At 41.4% G+C, this 13,300-nt stretch overlaps 1 protein-coding gene across 1 annotated transcript in view; it reads left to right on the top strand.

The window, feature by feature from the left end:
• Positions 1-13,061, top strand: part of LOC115895786 (protein AMN1 homolog) — a 29,901-nt gene extending 16,840 nt beyond the window's left edge. The window contains 1 exon segment of the mRNA XM_030926385.1: positions 12,791-13,061. Within this exon segment, the coding sequence (XP_030782245.1) occupies positions 12,791-12,907 (117 nt within the window). The 3' untranslated portion in view covers positions 12,908-13,061.
• The last annotated feature ends 239 nt before the right edge of the window (positions 13,062-13,300 follow it).

Below are 13,300 nucleotides of genomic sequence, written 5' to 3'. Positions count from 1 at the left end.
ACCAGTAAGTGTTGGTGACTGTAGTGCCATATCATTACATTTTTTATTTTTTCAGTTTTCCAAAGATTATTCCAAAGTGCCAAAACATTTTATGGAAATTTATTAGAAATTTATTAGAATTTAATGCCCTCCTTAAACAAAGTAGAGTGAATATACTTTTAAAAAAAATTGTTTTGTTTGTTTTGTTGCGACAGGGTCTTGTTATGTTGCCCATGCTGGTCTCAAACTCCTGGCCTCAGTGATCCCCCTGTCTTGACCTCCTAAAGTGCTGGATCACTACAGGTGTGAGCCACATGCTTGGCCTGAGTGAATATACTTTAACCTTTGGTTTATAGCATCCTCTGACTCAAACTGAAGGACAAACTTAAATTTTGTTTTTTGAGACAGGGTCTTGTTCTGTCATCCAGGGTGGAGTACACAGGCCCGATCATGGCTTATGGCAGCCTTGACTGCCCTGACTCAAGCAGTCCTCCCACCTCAGCTCCTGAATAGCTGGAGCTACATGTGTGTGCCACCACTCCTGGCTACTTTTTTATTTTTTGTAGAGCCGGGTCTTGCCATGTTGCCCAGGATGATCTCAAACTCCTGGACTCAAGCAGTTCTCCTGCCTTGGCTTCCCAAAGTGCTGGAATTACAGGTATAAGCCACCATGTCTGGCCTAAATTTTTTTTTTTTTTTTTTTTTTGAGACAGAGTTTCGCTTTGTGGCCCAGGCTGGAGTGCAATGGTGTAATCTCAGCTCACTGCAACCTCCGCCTCCCAGGTTCAAGCAATTCTCCTGCCTCAGCCTCCCAAGTAGCTAGGATTACAGGCAGCTGCCACCACATCCAGCTAATTTTTGTATTTTTAGTAGAGCCAGGGTTTCACCATGTTGGCCAAACACTTGATTTCAGGTGATCCACCCTCCTTGGCCTTCCAAAGTACTGGCATTACAGATGTGAGCCACTGCACCCAGCCCTAACTTTTTTTTTTTCAACTGACTACTCTCATAGGTAATGCAGAGGCCTACCTGTCATCACATTTTAATCTGTTGCTTTTAATTTGTTCTATTCTGGGAAATTAAATTATTAATGTTGCTAAATTATTTATAATTTGGAAATCAATTTGATTAAAGGTCTAAGGACCTTTCCTAAAGATTGACAAGAAGGCAAATGCGGTAGCTCACTTCTGTAATTTCAGCACTTTGGGAGGCCAAGGCAAGTGGATCCCTTGAGTCCAGGAGTTCATGAACACCCTGGGCAACATAGTGAAACCTTGTCCCTATGAAAAATACAGGTTGGGCATGGTGGCTCACGCCTGTATTCCCAGCACTTTGGGAGGCCAAGGCGGGTGGATCAACTGAGGTTGGGAGTTTGAGACCAGCCTGACCAACATGGAGAAACCCTGTCTCTACTAAAAATACAAAATTAGCCAGGTGTGGTAGTGCAGGCCTGTAATCCCAACTACTCGAGAGGCTGAGGCAGGAGAATCGCTTGAACCCAGGAGGCAGAGGTTGTGGTGAGCTGAGATCACACCATTGCACTTCAGCCTGGGCAACAAGAGCAAAACTCCATCTAAAAAAAAAAAAGAGAGGGGCAGAGCAAGATGGCCAAATAGGAACAGCTCCAGTCTCCAACTCCCAGCGCGAGTGACACAGAAGACCGGTGATTTCTGCATTTTCAACTGAGGTACTGGGGTCATCTCACTGGGGAGTGCCGGACAATTGGTGCTGGTCAGCTGCTGCAGCCCGACCAGTGAGAGCTGAAGCAGGGCGAGGCATTGCCTCACCTGGGAAGCGCAAGGGGGAAGGGAATCCCTTTTCCTAGCCAGGGGAACTGAGACACACAACACCTGGAAAATCGGGTAATTCCCACCCCAATACTGCGCTTTAAGCAAACGGGCACACCAGGAGATTATACCCACACCTGGCCGGGAGGGTCCCACGCCACGGAGCCTCCCTCATTGCTAGCACAGCAGTCTGCGATCTAACCGCAAGGCAGCAGCGAGGCTGGGGGAGGGGGCCCGCCATTGCTGAGGCTTAAGTAGGTAAACAAAGCCGCTGGGAAGCTCGAACTGGGTGGAGCTCACAGCAGCTCAAGGAAACCTGCCTGTCTCTGTAGACTCCACCTCTGGGGACAGGGCACAGCTAAACAAAAAAGGGGAAGCAGCAGAGGCCTGCAGACGCAAACGACTCTGTCTGACAGCTTTGAAGAGAGCAGTGGATCTCCCAACACGGAGGTTGAGATCTGAGAACGGACAGACTGCCTGCTCAAGTGGGTCCCTGACCCCTGAGTAGCCTAACTGGGAGACATCCCCCACTAGGGGCAGTCTGACACCCCACACCTCACAGGGTGGAGTACACCCCTGAGAGGAAGCTTCCAAAGTAAGAATCAGGTACAGGTATTCTATCTTCTGCAACCTCTGCTGCTGATACCCAGGCAAACAGGGTCTGGAGTGGACCTCAAGCAATCTCCAACAGACCTACAGCTGAGGGTCCTGACTATTAGAAGGAAAACTATCAAACAGGAAGACACCTATACCAAAACCCCATCAGTACGTCACCATCATCAAAGACCAGAGGCAGATAAAACCACAAAGATGGGGAAGAAGCAGGGCAGAAAAGCTGGAAATTCAAAAAATAAGAGCGCATCTCCCCCTGCAAAGGAGCGCAGCTCATCGCCAGCAACGGATCAAAGCTGGTCAGAGAATGACTTTGACGAGAGAGAGAGAAGAAGGCTTCAGTCCATCAAACTTCTCAGAGCTAAAGGAGGAATTACGTACCCAGCGCAAAGAAACTAAAAATCTTGAAAAAAGAGTGGAAGAATTGATAGCTAGAATAATTAATGCAGAGAAGGTCATAAATGAAATGACAGAGATGAAAACCATGACACGAGAAATACGTGACAAATCACAAGCTTCAGTAACCGACTCGATCAACTGGAAGAAAGAGTATCAGCGATTGAGGATCAAATGAATGAAATGAAGCGAGAAGAGAAACCAAAAGAAAAAAGAAGAAAAAGAAATGAACAAAGCCTGCAAGAAGTATGGGATTATGTAAAAAGACCAAATCTACGTCTGATTGGGGTGCCTGAAAGTGAGGGGGAAAATGGAACCAAGTTGGAAAACACTCTTCAGGATATCATCCAGGAGAACTTCCCCAACCTAGTAGGGCAGGCCAACATTCAAATTCAGGAAATACAGAGAACCACAAAGATACTCCTCGAGAAGAGCAACTCCAAGACACATAATTGCCAGATTCACCAAAGTTGAAATGAAGGAAAAAATCTTAAGGGCAGCCAGAGAGAAAGGTCGGGTTACCCACAAAGGGAAGCCCATCAGACTAACAGCAGACTCTCGGCAGAAACTCTACAAGCCAGAAGAGAGTGGGGGCCAATATTCAACGTTCTTAAAGAAAAGAATTTTCAACCCAGAATTTCATATCCAGCCAAACTAAGTTTCATAAGTGAAGGAGAAATAAAATCCTTTACAGATAAGCAAATGCTTAGAGATTTTGTCACCACCAGGCCTGCCTTACAAGAGACCCTGAAGGAAGCCCTAAACATGGAAAGGAACAACCGGTACCAGCCATTGCAAAAACATGCCAAAATGTAAAGACCATCGAGGCTAGGAAGAAACTGCATCAACTAACGAGCAAAATAACCAGTTAATATCATAATGGCAGGATCAAGTTCACACATAACAATATTAACCTTAAATGTTAATGGACTAAATGCTCCAATTAAAAGACACAGACTGGCAAACTGGATAAAGAGTCAAGACCCATCAGTCTGCTGTATTCAGGAGACCCATCTCACATGCAGAGCATATATAGGCTCAAAATAAAGGGATGGAGGAAGATCTACCAAGCAAATGGAGAACAAAAAAAGGAAGGGTTGCAATCCTAGTCTCTGATAAAACAGACTTTAAACCATCAAAGATCAAAAGAGACAAAGAAGGCCATTACACAATGGTAAAGGGGTCAATTCAACAGGAAGAGCTAACTATCCTAAATATATATGCACCCAATACAGGAGCACCCAATTCATAAAGCAAGTCCTTAGAGACTTACAAAGAGACTTAGACTCCCATACAATAATAATGGGAGACTTCAACACTCCACTGTCAACATTAGACAGATCAACGAGACAGAAAGTTAACAAGGATATCCAGGAATTGAACTCATCTCTGCACCAAGCGGACCTAATAGACATCTATAGAACTCTCACCCCAAATCAACAGAATATACATTCTTCTCAGCACCACATCACACTTATTCCAAAATTGACCACATAATTGGAAGTAAAGCACTCCTCAGCAAATGTAAAAGAACAGAAATTATAACAAACTGTCTCTCAGACCACAGTGCAATCAAACTAGAACTCAGGACTAAGAAACTCAATCAAAACCGCTCAACTACATGGAAACTGAACAACCTGCTCCTGAATGACTACTGGGTACTACATAACGAAATGAAGGCAGAAATAAAGATGTTCTTTGAAACCAATGAGAACAAAGATACAACATACCAGAATCTCTGGGACACATTTAAAGCAGTGTGTAGAGGGAAATTTATAGCACTAAATGCCCACAAGAGAAAGGGAAAGATCTAAAATTGACACTCTAACATCACAATTAAAAGAACTGGAGAAGCAAGAGCAAACACATTCAAAAGCTAGCAGAAGGCAAGAAATAACTAAGATCAGAGCAGAACTGAAGGAGATAGAGACACAAAAACCCTCCAAAAAATCAATGAATCCAGGAGTTGGTTTTTTGAAAAGATCAACAAAATTGACAGACCGCTAGCAAGACTAATAAGAAGAAAAGAGAGAGAATCAAATAGACGCAATAAAAAATGATAAAGGGGATATCACCACGACCCCACAGAAATACAAACTACCATCAGAGAATACTATAAACACCTCTACGCAAATCAACTAGAAAATCTAGAAGAAATGGATAATTTCCTGGACACTTACACTCTCCAAGACTAAACCAGGAAGAAGTTGAATCCCTGAATAGACCAATAGCAGGCTCTGAAATTGAGGCAATAATTAATAGCCTACCAACCAAAAAAAGTCCAGGACCAGATGGATTCACAGCTGAATTCTACCAGAGGTACAAGGAGGAGCTGGTACCATTCCTTCTGAAACTATTCCAATCAATGAAAAAGAGGGAATCCTCCCTAACTCATTTTATGAGGCCAACATCATCCTGATACCAAAGCCTGGCAGAGACACAACAAAAAAAGAGAATTTTAGACCAATATCCCTGATGAACATCGATGCAAAAATCCTCAATAAAATACTGGCAAACCGGATTCAGCAGCACATCAAAAAGCTTATCCACCATGATCAAGTGGGCTTCATCCCTGGGATGCAAGGCTGGTTCAACATTCGCAAATCAAAAACGTAATCCAGCATATAAACAGAACCAAAGACAAGAACCACATGATTATCTCAATAGATGCAGAAAAGGCTTTTGACAAAATTCAACAGCCCTTCATGCTAAAAACGCTCAATAAATTCGGTATTGATGGAACGTACCTCAAAATAATAAGAGCTATTTATGACAAACCCACAGCCAATATCATACTGAATGGGCAAAAACTGGAAAAATTCCCTTTGAAAACTGGCACAAGACAGGGATGCCCTCTCTCACCACTCCTATTCAACATAGTGTTGGAAGTTCTGGCTAGGGCAATCAGGCAAGAGAAAGAAATCAAGGGTATCAGTTAGGAAAAGAAGAAGTCAAATTGTCCCTGTTTGCAGATGACATGATTGTATATTTAGAAAACCCCATGTCTCAGCCCAAAATCTCCTTAAGCTGATAAGCAACTTCAGCAAAGTCTCAGGATACAAAATTAATGTGCAAAAATCACAAGCATTCTTATACACCAGTAACAGACAAACAGAGAGCCAAATCATGAATGAACTTCCATTCACAATTGCTTCAAAGAGAATAAAATACCTAGGAATCCAACTTACAAGGGATGTAAAGGACCTCTTCAAGGAGAACTACAAACCACTGCTCAGTGAAATAAAAGAGGACACAAACAAATGGAAGAACATACCATGCTCATGGATAGGAAGAATCAATATCGTGAAAATGGCCATACTGCCCAAGGTTATTTATAGATTCAATGCCATCCCCATCAAGCTACCAATGAGTTTCTTCACAGAATTGGAAAAAAACTGCTTTAAAGTTCATATGGAACCAAAAAAGAGCCCGCATTGCCAAGACAATCCTAAGTCAAAAAAACAAAGCTGGAGGCATCACGCTACCTGACTTCAAACTATACTACAAGGCTACAGTAACCAAAACAGCATGGTACTGGTACCAAAACAGAGATATAGACCAATGGAACAGAACAGAGTCCTCAGAAATAATACCACACATCTACAGCCATCTGATCTTTGACAAACCTGAGAGAAACAAGAAATGGGGAAAGGATTCCCTATTTAATAAATGGTGCTGGGAAAATTGGCTAGCCATAAGTAGAAAGCTGAAACTGGATCCTTTCCTTACTCCTTATACGAAAATTAATTCAAGATGGATTAGAGACTTAAATGTTAGACCTAATACCATAAAAACCCTAGAAGAAAACCTAGGTAGTACCATTCAGGACATAGGCATGGGCAAGGACTTCATGTCTAAAACACCAAAAGCAACGGCAGCAAAAGCCAAAATTGACAAATGGGATCTAATTAAACTAAAGAGCTTCTGCACAGCAAAAGAAACTACCATCAGAGTGAACAGGCAACCTACAGAATGGGAGAAAATTTTTGCTAATCTGACAAAGGGATATCCAGAATCTACAAAGAACTCAAACAAATTACAAGAAAAAAACAAACAACCCCATCAAAAAGTGGGCAAAGGATATGAACAGACATTTCTCAAAAGAAGACATTCATACAGCCAACAGACACATGAAAAAATGCTCATCATCACTGGCCATCAGAGAAATGCAAATCAAAACCACAATGAGATACCATCTCACACCAGTTAGAATGGCAATCATTAAAAAGTCAGGAAACAACAGGTGCTGGAGAGGATGTGGAGAAATAGGAACACTTTTACACTGTTGGTGGGATTGTAAACTAGTTCAACCATTATGGAAAACAGTATGGCAATTCCTCAAGGATCTAGAACTAGATGTACCATATGACCCAGCCATCCCACTACTGGGTATATACCCAAAGGATTATAAATCATGCTGCTATAAAGACACATGCACACGTATGTTTATTGCGGCACTATTCACAATAGCAAAGACTTGGAATCAACCCAAATGTCCATCTGTGACAGACTGGATTAAGAAAATGTGGCACATATACACCATGGAATTATGCAGCCATAAAAAAGGATGAGTTTGCGTCCTTTGTAGGGACATGGATGCAGCTGGAAACCATCATTCTTAGCAAACTATCACAAGAACAGAAAACCAAACACCGCATGTTCTCACTCATAGGTGGGAACTGAACAATGAGATCACTTGGACTCGGGAAGGGGAACATCACACATCAGGGCCTATCATGGGGAGGGGGGAGGGGGGAGGGGGAGGGATTGCATTGGGAGTTATACCTGATATAAATGACGAATTGATGGGTGCTGACGAGTTGATGGGTGCAGCACACCAACATGGCACAAGTATACATATGTAACAAACCTGCACGTTATGCACATGTACCCTAGAACTTAAAGTATAATAAAGAAAAGAAAAATACAAAAATTGGCCAGACATGGTGGCTCACGCCTGTAATCCCAGCCCTTTGGGAGGCCGAGGCAGGTGAATCACGTAAGGTCAGGAGTTCGGAGACGTGCCTGACCAACATGGAGAAACCCCGTCTCTACTGAAAATACAAAATTAGCTGGGTGTGGTGGTGCATGCTACTCAGAAGGCTAAGGCTTGAACCTGGGAGGTGGAGGTTGCAGTGAGCTGAGATCATGCCATTGTACTCAGCCTGGGCAACAAAAGCGAAACTCCATCTAAAAAAAAAAAAAAAAAATTAGCCAGAGGTAGTGGTGCATGCCCGTACTCCCAGCCACTCGGGAGGCTGGGGTGGGGAGATCAATTGAACTTGGGAGGTTGAGGCTACAGTGAACCGTGTTTGTAGCACTGCACTCCAGCTTGGGGAACAGAGTGAGACGTTGTCTCAAAAAAAATTAAAAAATTATAATATTAAAAAAAAAAAGATCGACAAGCTCAGTACAAACTTACGTTACAACATTTAGCAAATATCATGATCGTTTCTGAAATCTCTGTTGATCATTGTGTTCCTTATTTTGTTTATTTTATCCTCAGCTTTTAATACAATTCCAGATACGTGGTAGTACCTCAATAAATGTTATCACATTTTTGGCCTTATATTACAGTCATTTCATAAGTTTTTCTATAAAAATCCTTATAATTAAAATTTAATTTGCAGTATAAAATTTCATTTATTAATAAATATTTATTAAGCATTTACTGTTCTAGATCCTGGCATATCAGAGAACAGACTGTCCATATAATGTAACATACTTTACTTGTTTTTTATTGTTGGTAATTCAGATTGTTTCTGGTTTTTAACTATTATAAATAATTATATATTGGGACAATCACTTTTCCTTCCATTGCTATAATGAACTCCCCAAAATGGAACAAATGGATTAATAGGTATGAATACTTTTTTAACAGTCCTAAATTGTTTTCCATAAAAGTTATGCTATGAGTATGCAATTTCAGTAAGACCCTAATCTGCCAGAATTATTTTCTTTTTTTAATGCCTTCATTTAATTGTGTTGTTGTTGTTGTTGTTGTTTTTGAGACAGAGTTACACTTTGTCACTCAGGCTGGTATGCAGTGATCTCGACTCACTGCAACCTCCACCTCCCAGGTTCAAGCGAGTCTTCTGCCTCAGCTTCCCAAGTAACTGGGACTACAGGTGCAGACCACCACACCCAGCTAATTTTTGTATTTTTAGTAGAGATGGGGTTTCACTGTGTTGGCCACGCTGGTCTTGAACTCCTGACCTCAGGTGATCTGCCCACCTTGGCCTTCCAAACTGCTGGATTTGTTCTTTTTCTAAAATAATGTTACAGCTGGGTGCAGTAGCTCACGCCTGTAATCACAACACTTTGAGAGGTGAGGCGGGTGGATCACTTGAGGTCAGAATTTGAGGCCAGCCTGACCAACATGGTGAAATCTTGTCTCTACTAAAAATACAAAAATTAGCCAGGCGTGGTCGCACACACCTGTAATCGCAGCTACTCGGGAGGCTGAGGCAGAAGAATCACTTTAACCCTGGAAGTGGAGGTTGCAATGAGCCGAGACTGCTCCATTGCACTCCAGTGTGGGCAATAAGAATGATACTCTGTCTCAAAAAAAAAAATAAAGTAAAATAAAATAAAATAATGTTACATCTAAAGCCATGCTCAATTATTCTCCCTTTCTGCCTTCAGAGGTAACCACTATCCTAAATAGGATTATGTATCTCTCCTTGCATGTTTGGATACCTTTTCTTTTTTTCCTTCCTATGGACTCTGCTCAGACAGGAATGGATACTTTTTCTATTATGTATAAATCCATAAATACGATATAGCCTTGTTTTATATGTTTTCAAATTTTACATAATAGCTTCATAATATATGTCCCTTTACAATTTGTGTTATTCAAAATTATGTTTTCTGAAATTTTTCAGGTGTAATTGAGGTATAATTTACATACAAGAAAATTCATTCATTTTATGTGCATAGTTGGATAAATTTTGGTAGTTGTTATACAGCCATATAACCACCACCACAATTGATATATAGAACATTTTCATCACCCTAAAAAGTTGTCTGTTTTCTCTGTGGTTTTATTTTGTTTTTTGTCTCTAGTCCTTTGTACTTGATCCTCTTCTGTGACCCTCTCTTAGGCAGCCACTGATTTACTTTGTCATTGTTTTGACTTTTCTATAATTGTATATAAATTCAACTTTATATAAATATAATTTTATGTAAATGGAATTCTGCAGAATATGATATAGTATTTTGGTTTTTATTTATTTTACTTCCTTCACTTAGCATAGTGTTTGTGAGATTGATCCGTGTTGTTGCATATGTTAATATTTCATTTCTTTTTTTTTTTTTTTTTTCCGAGATGGAGTCTCGCTCTGTTGCCCAGGCTGGAGTGCAGTGGCACGATCTGCTCACTGCAACCTCCATCTCCCAGGTTCAAATGATTCTCCTGCCTCAGCCTCCCGAGTAGCTGGGAATACAGGCACGTGCCACCACACCCAGCTATTTTTTTTTGTATTTTTAGTAGAGACGGGGGGTTTCACCATGTAAGCCAGGATGGTCTCGATCTCCTGACCTCGTGATCCACCCACCTCGGCCTCCCAAAGTGCTAGGAGTACAGGGGTGAGCCACCGCACTCAGCCCCTTCTTATTGCTGAGTAGTATTCCATAGTATGGATATGCCATAATTTATTTATAATTTTACCATGTGATGCAAAGATAAATAGCTGGAATTTAATTAAACTTAAAAGAGCTTTTGCATAGCAAAAGGAACAGTCAGCAGAGTAAACAGATAACCCACAGAGTGGGAGAAAAATCTTCACAATCTATACATCTGACAAAGGACTAATATCCAGAATCTAGAACAAACTCAAATTAGCAAGAAAAAAGCAAACAGTCCCATCAAACAGTGGGCTAAGAACATGAATAGCCAATTCTCAAAAGAAGATATACAGGGCCGGGCGCGGTGGCTCAAGCCTGTAATCCCAGCACTTTGGGAGGCTGAGACGGCGGATCACGAGGTCAGGAGATCGAGACCATCCTGGCGAACACGGTGAAACCCCGTCTCTACTAAAAAAAAAAAAAATACAAAGAACTAGCCGGGCAAGGTGGCGGGCGCCTGTAGTCCCAGCTACTCGGGAGGCTGAGGCAGGAGAATGGCGTGAACCCGGGAGGCGGAGCTTGCAGTGAGCTGAGATCCGGCCACTGCACTCCAGCCTGGGCCACAGAGCAAGACTCCGTCTCAAAAAAAAAAAAAAAAAAAAAAAGAAGATATACAAATGGCCAACAAACATAAAAAATGCTCCACATCACTCATGATTGGGGAAATACAAATCAAACCCACAGTGCAATCCCACCTCACTCCTGCAAGAATGGCCATCATCAAAAAAATCCAAAACTAATAGATGTTGGTGTGCATGCAGTGAACAGGGAGCACTTCTACACTGCTGGTGGGAATGTAAACTAGCACAACCACTATCGAAAACAGTGTGGAGATTCCTTAAACAACTAAAAGTAGAAGTACCATTTGACCCAGCAATCCCACTACTGAGTGTCTACCCAGAGAAACAGAAGTCATTATACGAAAAAGATACTTGCACACACATATTTATAGCAGCATAATTTGCAATTGCAAAAATGTGCGACCAACCCAAATGCCCATCAATCAACGAGTGGATACAGAAACTGTGGTAAATGTATGCAATGGAATACTACTCAGCCATAAAAACGAATGAATAAATGGCATTCACAGCAACCTGGATGGGATTGGAGACTATTCTTCTAAGTGAATTAACTCAGGAATGGAAAACCAAACATCATATGTTCTCACTCATAAGTAGGAGACAAACTGTGATGATGCAAAGGCATAAGAAGGACACAATGGACTTTGGGGACTCAGGGTGAAGGGTGGGAAGGAGGTGAGGGGTAAAAGACTAAAAATCGGGTTCTGTGTATACTGCTTGGTTGATGAGTGCACCAAAATCTCACAAATGACCACTAAAGAACTTATGTAACCAAATACCACCTGTTCCCCAAAAACCTACGGAAATTTTTAAAAAATTAAAAAATAATTTTATCATTTGATGGACATTTGGGTTGTTGCCAATTTTGGACTGTTAGGAATACTGCTACAGACATTTGCATGCAAACTTCTGTGAAGACATATGTTTTCATTTTTCTTGGGTAAATGCCTATGAGTGAAATTGCTGGGTCATATAGCAAATACATGTTTTTTTAAATACAGTATCTTTATAAGATACTACCATACTGTTTGCCAGAGGGTCTGAACTAACATGTTTGAGATTTATGTCTATTAATACAAGTAGATATTTTTCATTTTAGCTGTTTTCCCTTATTCTATTTATAAAGCATTGATTTTCCTGTTCTCCACTTTTTTTACCATTACAAGTAATACTACAAAAGGCGTATTTATAAATTGTTTCCTTGTGCACATGTAGAAGAGATTCTCTGTAATATATATCAACAATTGGAATTGCTGGGTTCTGGGGCATACTCATCTTCAGCTTTAATAGATATTACACATTACTTTATAAAATGTTTGGGGCTGGGCGCGGTGGCTGAAGCCTGTAATCCCAGCACTTTGGGAGGCCGAGACGGGCGGATCACGAGGTCAGGAGATCGAGATCCTGGCTAACATGGTGAAACCCTGTCTCTACTAAAAAATACAAAAACTAGGTGGGCAAGGTGGCGGGCGTCTGTGGTCCCAGCTACTTGGGAGGCTGAGGCAGGAGAATGGCGTAAACCCAGGAGGCAGAGCTTGCAGTGAGCTGAGATCCGGCCACTGCACTCCAGCCTGGGCGACAGAGCAAGACTCCGTCTCAAAAAAATAAAATAAAATAAAATGGTTGGGCATTTAACTTTTTAAGCTGCTCTGTCCGAATTACTTCAGACTTACATTCGTCTTTTCTATACACTTTTTCTTGCAAGTAGATACCTGGTTCTTTTTGTATCAGAATGTTTCTCAGAATTGTTCATACTGTTATTATAGATCTTTGTCTTCATTTGACTTTATTTTCTTTCTTTTTGCATAGGAGATTCATATGGGACATTGTGTAAATCTGACTGATGGGGCTGTAGAAGCTATCCTTACTTACTGTCCTCAGATACGTATATTACTCTTCCATGGATGCCCCTTGATAACAGGTTAGTGCGTTAGATTGCTTGGGTTCAAATCCTGGCTTCATCTTTTACTAACTGTGTGACCTTGAGTACATTACTTAACCCATTTCATTATTCAGTTTCCTCATCTGTAAAACAGGCATAATGAGAGTACCTACCTCATAGGTACTATGTCATGATTATCTGACAATTCTTTTTTTTTATTATTTTTTATTTTTTGGGAGACGGAGTCTCGCTCTGTCACCCAAGCTGGAGTGCAGTGGCGCATTCTCAGCTCACTGCAACCTCCACCTCCTGGGTTCAAGCAATTCTCCTGCCTTAGCCTCCTAAGTAGCTGGGACTACAGGCACATGCCACCACGCCAGGCTAAGTTTTTTTGTGTTTTTAGCAGAGATGGGATTTCCCCATGTTGCCCACACTGG

The sequence above is a fragment of the Rhinopithecus roxellana genome, unplaced genomic scaffold, assembly GCF_007565055.1.
Source record: "Rhinopithecus roxellana isolate Shanxi Qingling unplaced genomic scaffold, ASM756505v1 contig2452, whole genome shotgun sequence".
NCBI lineage: Eukaryota > Metazoa > Chordata > Mammalia > Primates > Cercopithecidae > Rhinopithecus > Rhinopithecus roxellana.
The sequence above is the reverse complement of the archived record's forward strand: the minus strand, read 5'-3'. Positions and strand labels throughout refer to the sequence as shown.